This window comes from Pleuronectes platessa, chromosome 14 (genome assembly GCF_947347685.1).
Source record: "Pleuronectes platessa chromosome 14, fPlePla1.1, whole genome shotgun sequence".
Taxonomy (NCBI): Eukaryota; Metazoa; Chordata; class Actinopteri; order Pleuronectiformes; family Pleuronectidae; genus Pleuronectes; species Pleuronectes platessa.
The window spans coordinates 24,307,501-24,326,115 of record NC_070639.1 but is presented as its reverse complement, the minus strand read 5'-3'; the positions used below and the strand labels follow the sequence as shown (position 1 = coordinate 24,326,115).

General features: G+C 46.7%; 2 protein-coding genes across 2 annotated transcripts; both read left to right on the top strand.

The window, feature by feature from the left end:
• Positions 1-543: 543 nt before the first annotated feature.
• Positions 544-13,184, top strand: f5 (coagulation factor V). Its single transcript, XM_053439881.1, has 25 exons — positions 544-874; positions 1,266-1,336; positions 2,097-2,219; positions 2,989-3,201; positions 3,286-3,447; positions 3,773-3,994; positions 4,082-4,247; positions 4,414-4,594; positions 5,136-5,232; positions 5,327-5,532; positions 5,728-5,875; positions 5,956-6,168; positions 6,408-8,781; positions 8,864-9,032; positions 9,404-9,640; positions 9,808-10,024; positions 10,110-10,289; positions 10,405-10,521; positions 10,610-10,681; positions 10,765-10,850; positions 10,933-11,088; positions 11,184-11,328; positions 11,435-11,586; positions 12,203-12,385; positions 12,474-13,184. Exons 1-25 carry the CDS (start codon positions 711-713, stop codon positions 12,618-12,620), a joined length of 6,201 nt encoding a protein of 2,066 aa, XP_053295856.1. The 5' UTR covers positions 544-710; the 3' UTR covers positions 12,621-13,184.
• Positions 13,185-14,735: 1,551 nt separating this feature from the next.
• On the top strand, positions 14,736-18,286 carry rgcc (regulator of cell cycle). The gene is made up of 5 exons (XM_053439997.1): positions 14,736-14,881; positions 15,071-15,244; positions 17,017-17,124; positions 17,239-17,301; positions 17,916-18,286. Exons 1-5 carry the CDS (start codon positions 14,854-14,856, stop codon positions 17,921-17,923), a joined length of 381 nt encoding a protein of 126 aa, XP_053295972.1. The 5' UTR covers positions 14,736-14,853; the 3' UTR covers positions 17,924-18,286.
• The last annotated feature ends 329 nt before the right edge of the window (positions 18,287-18,615 follow it).

Here is an 18,615-nt window from a genome sequence, read left to right as displayed (position 1 = left end):
GTCGCCCCCTGCTGGTCATTACACAGAATACAGGTTTCAGGCACATTGGCTTCCCTTTGGAAACCCAGCGTTTACGTCCATTTTAATAAACAATCTATGGCTCAGAAGGACAAGATGGCTGTTTCATGTTTGGGGCATTTTGGCTTCACTTTCCTACAGTGGGAAGTAGAAATGTTCATCTTTATTTACATTCTATAATAAAGACCTAGACCAATTAGATCTTAGGCTCATTTAACGGTGATATAAATCTGTGTCTCTTTGTGGCCAACTCCGTAAAGCTCATAAACAACAAGCACGTATACAGATGACATAATGTGATATGTGTCTGCTCCACAAACAGATAAACAAAGCTCAGGACGGGCGTCGTCTCCAGATGTTTCTCATACACAATGTTTTCATGTGTCTTCATTGGAATATGGACATTCTGAGGTCAGAGACACAGGGTTGGTGTAGGAGACGATGGAAGAAGAACCTCCCTTCGGATGATTCACAGCCAAACACATGAGGTTTCAATTTCAAGAGAAAAAAAACAAGAGACACAGTTCATTGCCCCGGGACATAATGTTTAAACGTGTGTGTGTGTGTGTCTGTGTGTGTCTGTGTGAGTGTGTGTGTCACTGACAGATAAAGCACTGAGCCGACCTCCCGGCAGATCACAGCTTCTGGACTTGTCGTTGTGTCCAGTGTCACCTGGAGGATTCACCCCAGACATGCAGCTCTGTTTCTGGGCTGGAGCTCGGTGTCTCCTGCCCGTCCTGGTCCTTCTGTCCGTCCTTCATGTCCGAGCAGCAGAGCAGCTTCCACCCAGAGAGAGACACTACTACATTGCTGCTGTGGAGATAGACTGGAAGTACTCTGACAATGACACACAAAGGTACAGTGCTCCCTTTAGGATTCAAATGAGAAGAACTAGATATGAAACAGGTTTTATGTTTTTTTTTGGTGAGATTCCAAGTTAACATTTGTGCCTTTTTATTATTTGTTTTTCATTAGAATTTATTTATTCTAAATTCTGTCAGTCTAATCTTCTGCAGCTGAAGTTCTCTGTAGCTTTTAATAGTTCAGTTTGTCCTATTTGCATTTCTTTATCATCCTTTTAATCAATTATAATCATATCAATTGTTGTTTTTATATATTTAGACACAGACTAAGTCAAAAACTTTAATTTAAATATTAGTAAAATGTTCTCCACATGTTGTTAAATGCTGCTTCATATGAGTCTTTACTTTTTCTTGCGTGTTGATTGAAGTCTTGTATTTTTCCAGCTATAAGAAAGTGGTGTTTCGAGAGTATGAGAAAGATTTCAGGAAGGCGAAGGCTCATCCCTCGTGGTTAGGTAAACACTGAACTCACTCTGCTTCTAATTAACAGCAAAAACATGTTGACTGTCTTCAAATTCATTTTGTCACACAAATAAAAACACTTATTTCATCACTATTATCCAGAAAGGAATTGGTGTGCATGTATATTTGCAGGTTTCTGAAATTCCTTTTTTATTTGCTGTTAATTTTAGCTTGACTTCCCCTTAATGTGTCACCTATCTGCAGTTAATGAATTATACAAGCAGCTGTTTTATAACTAGTGTTTCGCTTTGTTCTAATGAATATTAAATATGTCTAATAACACTAATAAATCAGCACAAAACCTTGTAACTGTCCCAAATAACAATAATAAACTTATATAGCTTATATTAAAACACAGATTAGATTCAAAACAAAAATTGGTGAATAGGAAACAGTTAAAAAAGCTATTCCAGAATTTAAAAGTAAAGATAAATAGGATAAAATAAAACTATGAGATGATTAAAATAGATGGTAAAAGCAAATACAACATTTTAATAACACAACTCAAAAGTGCCTGGAAACAGCGCTTTAGATGAATAATAAAAACATTAATCATAATTCACTGATTGTGAAATAGTGTCTGGTTGTTAATTACGGTCAGTGAATCAACAGCAATGACACAGGAAGAAGGTGATGAGTCAACATGAACTGACGATATTTGCTCTGTTGTGTCATAATGTACATAAACACACACACACACACACAGTGGATGTGTCGAGTGCGAGTGTGTGAAGTGTGTGTTCTTCTGTGCAGGTCTGCTCGGACCCACCCTGAGGGCGGCGGAGGGCGAGACCCTCGTGGTCACTTTCAGGAACATGGCGACCACGTCACACAGCCTTCACCCCCACGGGGTCGCTTACGGGAAGCAGTCGGAGGGTGGGTGTCCGTCACATGACTGTGGTCCCCCGGAGACACAGCTGCACCTCAGTGTGTGTCTGTTGGAGTCGTGGCGGGAGCTCGTCGTGTTACTCATTCCAATACTCACACAGGATTGACCAACACAACAAACAACGTTGTTTGTCTTTTTCTGAAATATTAACCAGGACAGATGATTCTCCAAGAACTGAAGTCCAACAGGGCACTTTGCTGAGCCGGCAGAAACCCCCGTCTGACTTTACATGTAGAGAGAAATCTGACAAAGACATGAGTGGAACTGGAGTTTCAGGAAATTGAGACTAAATGTTCCTTCATTTGCTGAAAGTCAAAGAGCAGGATTCAAAATGAAAGAAGCTTGAGGGAAGATTCTTTTAATCTTCATTGTTTGGGGGATTTAAGCAGAATGTCACAAATGTAATGAAGAATGTCTGAAAACATCCTCAGACCCCTGCACAGTCATGAAATGTTGTGGATTCAACCCGGCTGCAGGGTTAAGGTTCACCCGGGTTCCCCCCTGTACAGTGGTTAGTTCGATTCTGTGTTTGTTTGATTGATTTTAAAAAAAATGAACCTATTTCCACAAAACTCGGTGGAAGGTTATGAGGGGGGGTCAGCAGAGAACTCAATACATTTAGGAGCAGATCCAGAAACATTTTCTCAATTTTCCCAATGAATACTTCCTGTTGGGCCTTGGTGGAAGTTTGAACTCTACTGAGCGACGCTCTAGATGTTTGTTCTGGTTCAAACCTGCTTCTCATCCTGTTTGCAGGAGCCCACTACTTTGACAACACGTCACAGAAAGAGAAAGAGGACGACGTGGTGCAGCCCAACGGGGAACACGTCTACCACTGGGAGGTGACGGCAGACGTGTCACCGCAGCCAGACGACCCCGCCTGCCTCACCTACACCTACATCTCCCACCAGAACGTGGTGGAGGACTTCAACGCCGGCCTCATCGGCGCGCTGCTCGTCTGCAAACCCAGTGAGCAGAGGAACACGGACACAACATGTCAGCTGCTCTGAAGGTCACTGGGTCAACACCTCTTCTGCTCCCTCTCTCTTTCAGAAAGCCTGAATGAGTCGGGGCAGCAGATCCACTTCCACCAGGAGTACGTGCTCCTCTTTGGGGTTTTCGATGAGAAGGAGAGCAGGTACAAGACGATCGGCCACGCCCCCGACAACCACGTCAAATACACCATCAACGGCTTCACCAAGGGGTCACTGCCAGGTCAGTCCCTCAGAGTCACGTCTTCACTTCTTATCTGAAGCAGCGAATCACCCTTACTAAGTTATGGTAAAGTTATGCTCACTGTTGCTTTGTGTCATGAACATGCACCACAAACAACAACAACACCAATATACCCACAGAATAAGAATCCACTGAGCATGCTCACAATTCTTACAGTTTCTTCCACTGCTGCTTGTATGTACAGATGTGCAGCACATGTGTGTACATGAATTACAGTCAGTGAAAAACAACATTTTCTTTATGAACACGACGATTCAAAGATGAAACCCACACAGTGACCACCAGCTTCCTCTTTTCTCTCCAGATGTGAGTGTGTGCGCTCATGCCTCCGTGAGTCTGCATCTCCTGGGCATGAGCTCGGAGCCGGAGGTTTTCTCGGTGCACATGAACGGGCAGGTGCTGCAGCAGGCCGGCCACAGGGTGTCCTCCGTGGGTCTGATCAGCGGCTCCACCGCCACCGCCAGCATGGTGGCCATCCACACAGGCCGCTGGCTGCTGTCCTCACACATCAGCAGGCACATCGAAGGTGGTTTATCTGCACTGGGATGACTGGATCCTCTGTCCACCACACATGTTACCAGTGGCTCTAAATGTGTACCTCCTGCTCTTGCAGCTGGCCTGCACGGGTTTGTGGATGTGAAGACGTGCGGCGGGTTCGAGGCTCCACGCCGACGGCTGACTCACGCACAGAAGAAAGAAAGCAGGGAGTGGATCTACTTCATCGCCGCTGAGGAAGTTGTCTGGGACTATTCACCTAACCTGCAGCCACATGTTGATGAGTAAGGTTTTAAAACACTGATCAAACACCCTCTGTTATATATGATAGAGCTGCTGATTAGTGGATCAAATCTGGATTGAACATTTCTCTGTTTTTCACTCTTCTGCAGTCAAACAGCTGAAGTTCTGTTTCCAAGATGAAATGAAACCTCTTGTCTCTTTGTGCAGGGACTTCAGGCTGAAGTACTTGAAACAGTCATCGACACGCGTAGGTCAGAAGTACAAGAAGGCCGTGTACACGCAGTACAAGAACGAGTCGTTCACACAGAGGATTGAGACCAAGCAAAGGAAGAACGAGCTCGGGATCCTGGGCCCAGTGATCAGAGCCCAAATCAGAGACGTTATCAAGGTGAGATCATGATGGTTTCATGTTAAAGCTGTTTTCTGATTCAAAGAATATAATTCAAAGTGGTTCACTCAACAAAATGCTTCACAAAACACAAGAGCTCAGAAAAACTCGAGAAGATTTGTCTGTAAATGTTCGTTCTGATCTAGATCCAGTGTCTTAGGGATCAGTGTTTGTGAGGAATCCACCTGAAGAGCCGGTCAGACAGTTATTCAGTCAGGGAAACATTATATGAAATGAATTAATAAGAGAAGAATTGTATTCTCCTTTTAGGGAATAAATTATTGAGACAGCCGACAGGATCTTTCTGCTGAGACCCAACAGGCTCATATTTTGATTTGGAGACATATATAGAAAGATAAATATAAACTGTTCCTTCTCTACTGAATCCACTTGATCAGTGTCAGTCCTCTACATGTGTCTGTGTCTCTTCAACATCCATGAATAAAACAAGTCTGCAGCTTCTCCCCTGTTGTGGTTTTAGACACTATCTCAGATTGTTGACAGACTTTGTCCCGTCACACGTCCTCTCGTCCTTTCACAGATTGTTTTTAAGAACATGGCGTCCAGGCCTTACAGCATCTATCCACACGGTCTGACGATCCTGAAGTCAGAGGAGGGAGCCAACTACCCAGAAGGAGGTGGAGTCTCTTCTCACCATCAAACTAAAGGATTGAACACTGACTAGTGACGATGACCTGTATCTAATGAGGTGCTCTGTGATGCGGTTGACAGGCAACAATTCCCACGGGGTTCAGCCTGGTGAGACGCACACGTACGTCTGGAGAGTGGTGGAGGAGGACGAGCCTCTGGACGGAGACTCCCGATGTCTGACTCGGATGTACCACAGCGCAGTGGACGCACCACGAGACATCGCATCAGGACTGATCGGACCGATCCTCATCTGCAAGAGTCAGTCGCTCAACCGCAGGAACGTGCAGGTAAAACTCTGAAGGGCCGTGGAACAGTCCTCACGATGGATCCATGCACACAGCTGCTGCCATTCTGATTGACATGTAACTTACTACCTGCCTGATGACAGTCGAACAAGGTGTCCACAGTGTCCTAGGCCCAACTCACCGAAAGGTCAAATGTTCTATAAACGGACCAATGAGGGTTTTGGTTTGTTTCTCCAGTTGAAAGCAGACAAGGAGCAACACGCCATCCTCGCGGTGTTCGATGAAAACAAGAGCTGGTACCTGGATCACAACATCGCTCACTACTGTGATCCAACCCAGGTCAACAAGGCCGACCCCGACTTCTACAAATCCAATGTCATGCACAGTGAGTGTTCCTGTGATCAGATGATTCTGAGCTCGTTCGTGCAGCTGCTTTGTCTGATGTCCACGTCCATTTCCCTGCAGCGATTAACGGTTACATGTTTGAGAGCGGCCCGCTGTTGGGCTTCTGCAACGGAGAGATAGCAACGTGGCACGTGTCGAGCGTCGGGGCTCAGGACTACATCCAGACGGCCACCTTCTACGGTCACATGTTCCAGTTGAACGAGCGGCCGGAGGACTTCCTCAGCCTCTACCCCATGACTGGAGAAACCATCAGCATGACCATGGACAACCCCGGTGAGTCACAGCTAGAGAAGGCCTTTATATTTCAAACTGTGATTTCGTAGAGGGAAAGGAGAAAGTGATAATACTTTCATATTTGAGACCGTAAAGAAAAGGTCAGAGGAAACCATGGGAAGCAAATGTCAGTTCCAATTAGGAAAAAAACAATCTGGACCTAGTGAATTAAAATGTGGTTTCATAAGGAGACTGTATGTCCTCAATCTAGTTTTTTACCTTTGTGTGTCTTTCCTCAGGTGTCTGGCTCATGGCTTCTCTGAACTCTCATGAGACGACCAAAGGGATGCGGGTGAAGTTCCAGGATGTTGAGTGTTATCGCGAGTACCAGTTCGATTCCAGTGAGGAGAAGGAGGACTCCAATGAATTCAACAAGTGGAAGCTTCCGAGCATCGCAGACATCAAGAAGGACGAGGAGCAGCCGAAGAATAAGAATGTGGTGGTGGACTTTGACACAGACATGTTTGCAGCAGAGTTGGGTCTCAGGTCCCGGAAAAACCAGACGACCGACTCAGACATGGAGAAGCTGGACCTCTCTCGCCTCGACAGCGACCTCATGGATCTGCCCGACGGACCAGAACCAAACTCAATGAACAAGACATGGTTTTCAAATCGTGAAGAGGCCGATGGAGTGAACCTCACAGTGGTGGATTCTCTGAGTGAGAACACGACTCGTATACAGAGCACGAGTGCAGCGTCCACACTTAACAGCTCATTGAAAACAGAGAGCACGACCGCCTCATACAACAAATCGCTGAAGAACGAGAGTATAACTACAAGTAGCAACGTTTCTCAAAATGCTTCTAAACCTGATAATGATGCTGTGTCTGACACGAAGAACAAAACTTTCCACAATGCTACGGAATTATCAGCTGCTGGAAATGTTTCTGCAGAGATAACAAACCTGAGAGGAACCAAACCAGAAACTGCTAATCATACCGTAACAGAACAAGAAACTACCAACGATACAGAAGTAGAACAAGAAACTACAAACATTACAGCAGCAGAACAAGAAACTACAAACATTACAGCAGCAGAACAAGAAACTACAAACATTACAGCAGTAGAACAAGAAACTACCAACGATACAGCAGCAGAACAAGAAACTACAGCAGCAGAACAAGAAACTACAATCATTACAGCAGCAGAACAAGAATCTACCAACATTACAGCAGCAGAAGAAGAAACTACCAACGATACAGCATCACAACGAAAAACTACAAACATTACAGCAGTAGAACAAGAAACTACAGCAGCAGAACAAGAAACTACAATCATTACAGCAGCAGAACAAGAAACTACAAACATTACAGCAGTAGAACAAGAAACTACAGAAGCAGAACAAGAAACTACAGAAGCAGAACAAGAAACTACAAACATTACAGCAGTAGAACAAGAAACTACAGCAGTAGAACAAGAAACTACAGAAGCAGAACAAGAAACTACAAACATTACATCAGCAGAACAAGAAACTACTAATCTGACACAACCTGGAAATGTAAGTTCCCTGGTGGAGACTGAAAGTAATGAGGAAACCCTGACTGGTGATAACTGGACGATCTTGGCTGTGGAATCTGAGGAGAGACTCACCAGAGGAGACGTGTTCTCTTACTCTGATGATCAGTCCAACACCAACAGTTCCCTCAGTCTGCTAGAGGCACAGACGAGAGATGAGAATAACACAGCAACTGACATGTCAGCAGATGCAACGTTGTCCTCTCTGGACATTGGAGAGTTTAACAGCACAGACAGAAGCACTGGTATCGACTCTTTGAGCTCTGGAGCAGAGCTGGAGAACAAACCTCATCCAAACATATCCAGATCAAACTCTTCAGGTTTGAGGAATGAGACATCGTCTGCAGGAAGAAACGAGACGGTGGACGGGGACTCGTCCAGATCCAGTGGTGGAGTCAGAACCGGAAGTTCTGAGGAGCTCAGTGCCTCCGCGAGTAGCGAAGAAGTTCTGATATACCTCGGACAAAACAACATGGAGGTGATAAAATCCACCTCTGTTAAAACACAGGGCCACAACTGGACTTACGAGGGAGCCCACCAAACAGAGACCATGGAGATTCCCGACCACATGGTTAAATATTTCCCGAGACCGACACCTCGAACAACGCCAGCTCCAAAGAGGAAGAAGAATACGGTGCACATCCGCCAGAGGCCTCAGAAGGGTGAGGGCATGAAAACCAAGAGGAGGAAGGAGTACAAGCCTGTGGCCAGGAGCAGTTTGCCGTTCTCTCCTCGTGGATTCAACCCAGACCTGACGCCACGCGGGGCCCGACCCAACGTGCCGGTCACCTTCTCTGATGAGGAGGAGCTCCTTAACGAGCCCGTGGTGATCGGCGTGCCGCGGCATGACTTCAGTGACTACGAGCTGTATGTTCCTGGAGATGAACCGGACCATCTCGGGATGGATGAGCCAGACGTGAAAGCAAACGAGTATGAATACGTGGTCTACAAAGACCCCTACAGCAGCCACGAGGACGTCAAGAGCCTGTACCTGGACGAGACCTCCAAATACATCTTGAAAAACTCAGGTCCCAACGTCAGGACGTACTTCATCGCTGCAGAGGAGGTGACGTGGGACTACAGCGGCTACGGGCAGAGGTAAGCTCCGAGAACCACGTTAGAAAACTGTGCATCAATAAGAAAGATCAAAAAGTGAAATGAGGTCATGCTGTCGTCACAGGAGACAAGACAAAGCGCAACTGAACACCCGGAAAACCACGTTCTCCAAAGTGGTTTTCAGAAGCTACACGGACAGTAGCTTCAGCACCCCCGACGTCCGGGGAGAGATAGACGAGCATCTGGGAATCCTGGGACCAGTCATCAAGGCTGAGGTCGGACAAAGCATCATGGTAAGACTGGATCCATCAGCTGGAAATCTGTTGTTATCTATCTCATCAGGGGATTTATCTGTACAGCACGTTTCTTAACAACGACACAAAGTGCTTCACAAGAGGATAAAACTAAAATACATTAGAACAACAGAGAACAAACTGAAGTAAATTCAGCTCGAGACGAAGGACTATCGGCTGATCTAAGATGTGCAGGCTCACAGTCAGGTAACGTGAGTAGATCCTTGATAGACAAAGGAGCCGGATTGTGTTAGCTTTACATTACAGCACAAAGTCATGTGGGTCATGTTCGGTCCATATGATACAAACTGTGAAGACCAACACAAAAGATAGAGACACAAACCGTAACTGTGTGTGGTTCTTCCTCTCAGGTGGTGTTCAGGAACAACGCCGACCGGCCGTACTCCGTCCATCCCAACGGGGTCACCTACACCAAGAGGACCGAGGGTCTGTCCTACGAGGACGGCTCCAAGTACTGGTACAAGTACGACAACGAGGTTCGACCCAATTCCACCTTCACGTATCTGTGGAAGCTCCCGATCGAGGTCGGGCCAAAGCCGAGCGACTCTGACTGTCGAACCTGGGCCTATTACTCAGGTGTCAACCCTGTGAGTAGTTTGTAGATGATTAATAACTCATTATATGTTAAAAAGGCTAACACAAACTTAAACCTTTACATTTAAATAAACAAAATGGTTTATTGAGAAGTCTATGTTTGGGTTGTGCAAAGTGAACGTGTGGTTTGAAACTACAGTACTGCTGCTCTGTCTCTCAGGAGCGGGACATCCACACGGGCCTGATCGGGCCTCTGCTGGTGTGTCGGGAGGGAACCCTGAGCGGGAACCCGCCGGACCTCATGGAGTTCATGCTGCTGTTCATGACCTTCGACGAGTCTCAGAGCTGGCTCTACGAGAAGAACCACGAGAGGATGCAGAGGAAAAATCGCAGGAAATACTTTGACCCGTACTTCAAGGACAAACTCAAGTTCCAATGTAAAGAATGTTGTACTTTCAACTGGTCTGGTTAAAATGATCCTGCACCCGGAAGAGATTCAGAATCTTCATGTTGTGTCCTCAGCCATCAACGGGATCATTTACAACCTGAAGGGTCTGAGGATGAGCACCCAACAGCTCGTGCACTGGCACCTCATCAACATGGGATCTCCCAAAGACTTTCAAAGTGTCCACTTCCACGGCCAGACGTTCCTGCACCGGGGGACCAGCAGCTACAGACAGGCTGTGTACCCTCTGCTGCCCGGTGAGCACTGACGTGTCCGTCCAGGAGACTTCAGAAGAACCTGATTTATCGAGTGTTTGATGTGAGCTTTGCAGCAGAGACGTGTGTTTCAACTCATCTTCCAAACTGTCTGCAGGGAGCTCTGCGACTCTGGAGATGTTTCCTGCCAAACCTGGTCTGTGGCAGCTGGAGACAGAAGTCGGTTCTATCCAGCAGCAGGGAATGCAGACTCTCTTCCTGATTCTAGACAACGGTACAAACAATGAAATAACTGCTGCTCAATCTAAAGATGTTACATTGTATTTTAATATTGTGATATTTTCGTGTGCTTGTCCTGTCAGACTGTAACCGTCCACTGGGTCTGGAGTCCAGCAGCGTGAAAGATTCTCAGATCACAGCAATCAACACCAGAGGTAAACATTCCTCCTGCTGCCGCCACACAAGCTGTGAGAGCAAAGACGTCACCAGTGTAACCACAGTGTTTCCATCTGTGCAGGAAACTGGGAGCCGCATCTCGCCAGACTGAACAATCAGGGTAGATACAACGCGTGGAGCACAGAGAAGAACAACAGCTGGATTCAGGTGTGTGTTATATGTGTAATCACTATATTTGCACATGTGCACTTGCTCCTTACGTGATGACAACGTGAGTGTGTCTGTGCAGGTGGACTTCCAGAGGCCAGTCGTGATCAGTCAGGTGGCCACGCAGGGAGCCAAGCAGATGTTCAACTCCCACTTTGTGGTCAAGTACTTCATCTCCTACAGCACGGACCGCAGGAAGTGGATCTTCTACAAGGGCGACAGCAAGGGCCTCAGGAAGGTGGGCGGGGCTTGATGCCCTCTTTGATAAGTGCAAATGTTTAGAAATGAATCATCATCAACACCTAGCACCCTCCTCTTCTCTTCTCTCGTCAGGTCTTCATTGGGAACCAGGAAGCTTACGAGACAAAGAGAAACACCTTCTCTCCACCTCTGATTGGACGGTTCATCAGACTCCACCCCATCCACTGGAACACCAAGGCCACAGTTCGCATGGAGCTCTACGGCTGCGAGCTCGACGGTAAACTCTGTTCCTGCTCGTGTGAGAAAGAAAAGATTCAAACACATGAAGATCTGTGTCACACATTGTTGGTTCTATCGATCTGATCTGTGATCTGCGACCTCAGGATGCTCGGTGCCTCTGGGGATCGAGAGCGGACTCATCGGGGATCATCTCATCACGGCCAGCTCCACGGCCACCAGCTGGTACTCTGGACCCTGGAGGCCGTCCCTCGCTCGCCTCAACAAGCAGGGCACCATCAACGCCTGGCAGGCCAAGGTACTGACTCTAATATATAAGAATATGTCTTTACTTACTTCTGTTTGATGTAAATGAAGATAAAATATCTCAGGTGCTGTCGTCTGACATCGTCTGCAGCGTTTTTTTTAATTTAATAACTTAACTAATTAAAGGCAAACTACTGCAGCCAGCCACCAGAGGGCGATCCAGGTGATTTGGCTTCACTTTTAGGAAATTTCATGTCCTCCATCTTTATCATAGACTTTACGTAAAAAAAAATTCGTACACTCCAGAACCTGTCTTCTGTGTAGTGACCAGCAGGGGGCGACTCCACAGGTAGTTTCTATAGAAAGTGATTCTACTTCTCACTTTATAACGTCAGTAAATATCTCTAGTTTCAAGTTTTCTTCAAAAAGCTGATGTTCATTTAGTGAATTATGATAATTTACAGTCAATAAGATCATAAAGCACCGGATGTAAGGGGGGAGGGGGGGGGAGGGAGTGTGATTAACAGGTAGCACCGTCCAATGGGTGCCAGTGGGCGTGTCATCGAGCTCTCAGTCAGGCTCCACCCCCAGTCCTACAAAGTTAGTTAGTTCTAAAAACCAAGATGGCGCCGGACAAACTCCCTGTCTGTTCTCCTCCTCTTCCTCAGTACAACGACAGGAGCCAGTGGCTGCAGGTGGAGCTGCCGCAGGTGAAGAAGATCACAGGGATCATCACTCAGGGAGCCAAGTCAGTGGGGACAGAGATGTACGTCATGTCCTACATGCTCCAGTACAGCAACGACGGGGTCAACTGGAACCAGTACACCGACGACGAGGACGTCCAGTACAAGGTGCAGCAGGATCACATGGGAACTGGAAACACACGTGAACCAGCAGCAGATTCTAATGGTTGTCATGTTTCTTTCTCATCACATCCAGACGTTCCCAGGAAATATCAACAACAACGACCACGTGAAGAACTACATCTACCCCCCCATCTTCTCACGCTTCATCCGAATCGTCCCCAGCAGGTGGATGAGCTCCATCACCATGAGGGTGGAGCTGCTGGGCTGCGACTTCGAGTGATTATACACACACATAGAACTCAGTTCCCTAAATATGTGAAAGAACTCCCTGTATAGAGGATAAAACATATACAGATATATGAAATCAAAGCTTTTATAATGTAAACACACATTCGTTAGACTCATCAAAGTTTGTGGAACTTAACTGAAACATAAATCTCCTAAATATCAGATCCTCTCTGGTCAGGTTCAGAGGTTTGAACCGGACAGGATGTGAAAGTGTTGAATTATTATATTATATCTTCATTTGTTTTTATTGCTATTATTTGTGTCATTGGTTTGTGCTTCATACTTTTCCTTGTGCAGAGAAATATTTAAAGAAATTCTATATAGAGATAGTGGGGTCCCCCCCTCCCATTCACTTCAGTGTATCTAATGCAAACTCTGGTTCTATGTGATACAATTCTTCACTCTTTTGTTAATATTTCTGTGATTTTTAAAAACTCGTTGCATTTTTTAACTCTGGCATGTTAAACTTTGTACTTTATGAAATGAATAGAGATAAATGTAAATATGTAAGTAGAGGTCTTGTAGTTTATTTTGCAATAAATAAGATAACATATGATGAGCCTTTCTTTCTTTCACACATGGAGATCCTCCAGTTGCCAAATGAAAAACACCAAACTGAATATGTGAAAACCTCAGTTTGAGAAACGTCTGAGAAACTAGTGCCACCAGGTTCCTGTAGAGATGGTTTTGAACCTGATGAGATGCAAACCAGCACATTCAAGTTCACCACCTGCAGAGCTCACATTTCCACAGTCTTCATCACCTTCCCCTGGCTGATGAAGGTGATCAGGTGGAAAGCCCCTGAACAGACGAGTAGGTAAGAAAGTCAGTGAACTTTGAGATGAGATTGTTCACAACTTGGAAGCTAAATGGAAAAACCCCTCCACTGTGATTCTGAGCCTCCAAACACCAGCTGCATCTCTGGGCTCTCACCACCAGGTGTCGCTGCAGCTTCGTTTTAACCAGAGGTCCGATTCAGGCACAACATCCTCACGTGAGATAAAGTTGTGTTTGATCTGTCTGGTGAGATCAAAGGAGCAGATTGTGGCAGAAACCAGCATCTGTCTGAGAGACAACAACATGGAAACATGTGACGTCCGCGTTTCTAAAGTCAAACACACAAAAATACATCGACTCACTTCAACCTCATGACTTTACTCTCACACCCTGATGGACACGACTCGATGAGCTGTTTTCATTCTATATAGAGGACGCCTCATTTTACTTTGTGTGAATCACCACCAGAGGAATCATATCTGGGAAGTGTCAACTAATAATGAAATGACGTTATCACCACTCACAGGGGAAATCTGAAGTTTTATGGGATATTTATTCTTTTGTTGTTGGGATGAAACTATTTTCCTCCTTTTCAGTAGCTCTGCCTGGTGTTGTTATGCTCCTGTTGATGGATTGTGTACTTTTGTTTTATTACTCAACCAGTTTCCCCCTAGAGATCAACCAAGTTTATCCTTTACTATTTCCTATATCCTATATCCTATACCGTAGTTCCTTTCCTAGCTTATACTATACTATATATTTATAATATATATTCTCCTAAGATTATTTGTATTACTGTTGTTGTTGTTTTTATATTTGCTGTTGTTGTAAAAGTTACACAACGAATAGAATAAATAAACTGCAATTAACTTGTGACAAGTTATAATAAGTCAAATGAACTTTAGTAAACTTTCCACTTCAACATATTGAATCTGCGACATCACTGAGAGACATTAATAACCTAGTGTGTGTGTGAGTGTGTGTGTTTGTCGGTGTGTGTGTGTGTGTGTGTGTGTGTGTGTGTGTGTGTGTGTGTGTGTGTGTGTGTGTGTGTGTTCGAATCTGCCCGGTGATAATAATAAAATGTGAAGAAGCTGGGGGGGGGGTATTAATATCTGTGTTACTCCTCCTGTGACGTCACACGAGCTGTTTACAAACACACACTTTTATGAGAGAGAGAGAGGAGGGGGGGGGGGTAACTTCAACCCGGGGAAACTGCTATTGGTCACTGCACTGACACACACTCACACACGTACACACCCTCACTCTCACGCCCTCACGCGCACGCACCGCCCACAGACAGGCTCTATAAAGCTGCGGCTCTCGCGCTTCGGGCTCAGTTCGAGCTGCGGGATTCGAACAGTGGAACTTTATCACTGAGGAACTTTCACGGTCACTTCAGAACATCCGAGACTTTCTGGACTTTTCAGGATAAAAACACTGGAATCATGAAATCTCCAAAACTCAAAGCCCGAGGTGAGCTCACTCTATTTATTAATTATTAATAAATCATAACTTTGCTTTAATTGTCACTATAGGTTCATTCATGTTGTATAATCATATTTTAGTTCACTATGAGCCTTCATCTTTCACAGTCAGCTCATTATGAATCTGATGACTGACATCACGTGTTGTTGTGTCTGTTGTGTGTCTGTTGTCCCGCAGCGGACCTGGTGCACGAGCAGGACCTGAGCGACGTCCTGTGCGAGTTCGACGCGGTGATGGAGGACTTCACGTCGCCGGTGGAGAAGCGTCACTTCCGGTACGAGGAGCACCTGAAGACCGCGAAGAGGAGGAGCAGCGCGAGCGTCAGCGACAGCGGCATCAGCGACTCCGACAGTGAGACCAGTTACTCTGTAGGATCGTTACTAACAAGCTGCTCTGGGATCAGTTACAGGACAACTAAACTCCTCCGTCTTCATCTGAGGAGGCTCCACAACTTTAAACTGTAAAATATGAAATATTACACTCCTGCACAGTGGGACTCCAGAACGGAGATCAGGTCTTGTAATCATATCTGCCTCTTGTTGCTTATACACAGCGTGAGTCTTTTTATCTGAGGCTCATTGACCTTTAGCCTCATTAATGCTCCCTCATGGAGTCATATCTCCTCCTGCTCCTCCTCCTCCTCCTCCTCCTGCTCTTCCTCCTCCTCCTGCTCTTCCTCCTCCTCCTGCTCCTCCTCCTCCTGCTCCTCCTCCTCCTCCTCCTCCTGTGCAGTATCTTATCGTGCAGTTGCACAGGCATGAAAACACAATTACACAAAACGAGCAGGAGAAGTGCTCCAGAGATTTTGGGTTGAGATTAAGCTCCCGCTGCATACTTCTGTCAGACCTGCCCCCCCGTGTGTCTCAGTTACTGAATTACTCAACCATGCGGTGGCTTTAAGAGCCCCCCCCCCCATCCCCTCCTGAGGAAAGTATGTCTCAGGTCCCCACGTGTAGAGAAACTGCAGCTTCCCACATGTGAGTGGGCTGGGATCTCTGGGGTCGGAGGAGGAAGGATCTTCATGGTGGTTCAGATTCCTGGAAAGTTGATCAGTGGACGTGTGAGAAGAGAGAGAGACTTCAACCATCCTCAAACTGAGTATCTGAGCTTTTTAAAGTGCAAATGATAAAGATCTGTTATGTTCCGGTGGATTTGTGATTCCATCATCAGCGCCCACAGCGTTTACTGGTCCTGAGGATTGAGCAATGGGCAGTGTCGGGGCGGGGGGGGGGGGGGGGGGGGGGGGGGACATGGGGGGCAGGTGTTTGAACCTGCGGCTCTAATGAGCTTGTTGATTTGCTCCAGGGATCAGATTCCTGCCCGAGCTCCGTCTTCTCCATGGCGCTCTCATGAAGAGGAGCTGTCCCTCTATTGTCCTGCAGCCTGATGGACGACACCAGACTAATGACCTGAGCTGAGATCCATCCCAGAGAGGAAGTGAGGCAGGAATCAGGGAGCGGCGCCCCTTTGTGTGTCTGGGGGGGGGGGGGGGGGGTCTCACGCTGTGTGTTCAGTGCTGAGTGGTTCAGGTCAGGGAGGAGGGGGGGAGTTAAGTGGTCAACATTAAACACTGATGGGGTCTTCAGCCTTTTTATCACATACACACACAGCTTCTCCACCCACATCAGGAGGGAACACTGTGACGCTCTGTAGATCTGTAGCTCTGTAGCTCTGTAGATCTGTAGCTCTGTAGCTCTGTAGCTCTGTAGCTCTGTAGCTCTATAGATCTGTAGCTCTGTAGATCTGAGTGGTACAGATCAGCTGCAGCTCATCAACAAGCTGCTCTGCTCCTCTTCCTCGAATCCAGAGGAGCCGAACGGAAACTTCTGCTGCTACAGACGCAGAGAAGAATGTGTCGTGTCCAGAGATGGCTTGTTCTCAGGGGTCTCAGTTTGTTTATCCAAGTGTGTGTGTGTGTGTGTGTGTGTGTGTGTGAATACAAGCACATGCATGTGTGTGACAGGCCCCAGAGGAAAGCTGTGATTACAGGAGAATGTTCTGTTTACACACTTAAGCTGCTCCACTGACACAAATCAGACTTCTGTGTGTTTGTGTGTGTTACTGTGTGTGTTACTGTGTGTGTGAGCTCATTTTAATCCGTGTCCTCTCTCTCTTTGTGACAGGTGCAGAGTCCCTGAACAGAAACAGCTTCAGCTTCAGTGACGAGCGGCTGAATTCTCTCAGCGTGTTCTCGCCCTCGGCCACGTCGCCGCCGCTGACGTCACCGAAACGTGAGTGAAAACACGACAACAGACTCAGAGAGAGACAGACGGTCTGTTACTGAGACGTCTGTGATTCAAGATGCTCACGTCTGAGTCTCAATCTCTGCTTGTTCTCCTCTGCAGCCAGACTCGGGGACACCAAAGAGCTGGAGGACTTCATCGCCGACCTGGACAAGACATTAGAGAGTAAGTGCTCATTGCTGTCAGAACCTCCTCACACAAAGGCTACCTGCCCCCCCCCCCCCCCCCGTCACGTGGCCCTCGAGGCCTCTGGGGTTTCACAGGAGAGAGAATCACTTTTCACTCTGTCACTCACTGAACTGTGGAGAAAGAAAGAAAACCACCGACTCGGTGAAATCTGCTGCACACACGACACTTAGATGTTTCTATTTCTATGTTTTCACGTCACTTCAGAGACTCATCAGGTGGTTTTCAGATCACCTCCAGTAGATAGAGACACACAGTGGACCTGAGTGGAGCCTCCTCGTCACTCGAGGCCTGGAAGTGTTGGAACTTGCATCCGAGCGAGAGGAATGTGTTCAGGGCTGAAATTCCAACTGTAGCAGTCGGGAGGGGAACGAGGAGCTGGAACTCTCTCTCTTCTGTTTCCCCTCCACCGCCTCTGTTCTGTGTTCCAGTCTCTGACTGAGCTGAGCTCCGGTCAGACGACCCCCTGTTAGCGGGGGGGGGGGGGGGGGGCGGTGTGTTTATTAGGGCCACCGGTGTCGCTCTCAGAATAGAGCCGGCGACCTCTGAGCCAAGGAGCCCTGTTCTAATCAGATCTGTCCGTCTCTCCTCAGGCATGTGACACGGAGGCTGGCAGGCGTCCTGGAGTGAAGCCATGAGGGGGGGGGGGGGGTGGACGTCTCCCCCTGAACATGCACCTGCCTCCCCCCCACCCACACTGACAACCACCCAACAGGATACAGCTGGATGGCAACTGGTGACACCGCCGCGGCGTCCGGTCGAGCCTCCGTGAGTCAGAGCTCGGCCATTGGCCACCAGGACACCATCATTGAAGGGAGACGAGGACGAGGACAAGGACAAGGAGACGAGGAGACGAGGAGACGAGGAGACGAGGACGAGGACACTTGTTGTTGTGCAGAATCACGACACGGAATATTTTCACTGGAACATTTGTCAGAATCACAAACCAACACCCAGTCCAGGTTCCCCCACCCCCCCCCCCCCTCATCTGAAACCTGAGCTGGAAGAGTATTTAAAAAAAAAAAGCCTTTTTATAATAGAAATATATTTGTAATTTTATAGAGCTTCCTATTGTCTTTTTTTTTTTGTGAAATATATTATTTTTGTAACTTGTGTAAATAATAATGATTCTAAAAGTCTATTTGATATTAACAGTCGGATTAAGATGTGACTGGAATAAAAAGGTTCCGTGTTTAAATGAGAACTGGAAATTAAATATATGTATTTAATACAGCTACTGTCTGCCAGATATTAAAGTCTGAGATATTGTTCTTTTAGTAACACGTCTCTTTG

What these genes read in the sequence shown, in the direction of transcription:
- rgcc (XM_053439997.1), top strand. Translation starts at nt 14,854, where the DNA reads ATGAAATCTCCAAAACTCAAAGCCCGAG. An exon ending in TCCAAAACTCAAAGCCCGAG is followed by an intron (nt 14,882 to 15,070) that starts GTGAGCTCACTC and finishes GTTGTCCCGCAG; the next exon opens with CGGACCTGGTGCACGAGCAG. An exon ending in CGGCATCAGCGACTCCGACA is followed by an intron (nt 15,245 to 17,016) that starts GTGAGACCAGTT and finishes TCTTTGTGACAG; the next exon opens with GTGCAGAGTCCCTGAACAGA.
- f5 (XM_053439881.1), top strand. Translation starts at nt 711, where the DNA reads ATGCAGCTCTGTTTCTGGGCTGGAGCTCGGTGTCTCCTGCCCGTCCTG. An exon ending in TCAACCGCAGGAACGTGCAG is followed by an intron (nt 5,533 to 5,727) that starts GTAAAACTCTGA and finishes TTGTTTCTCCAG; the next exon opens with TTGAAAGCAGACAAGGAGCA. An exon ending in TCAACGCCTGGCAGGCCAAG is followed by an intron (nt 11,587 to 12,202) that starts GTACTGACTCTA and finishes CCTCTTCCTCAG; the next exon opens with TACAACGACAGGAGCCAGTG.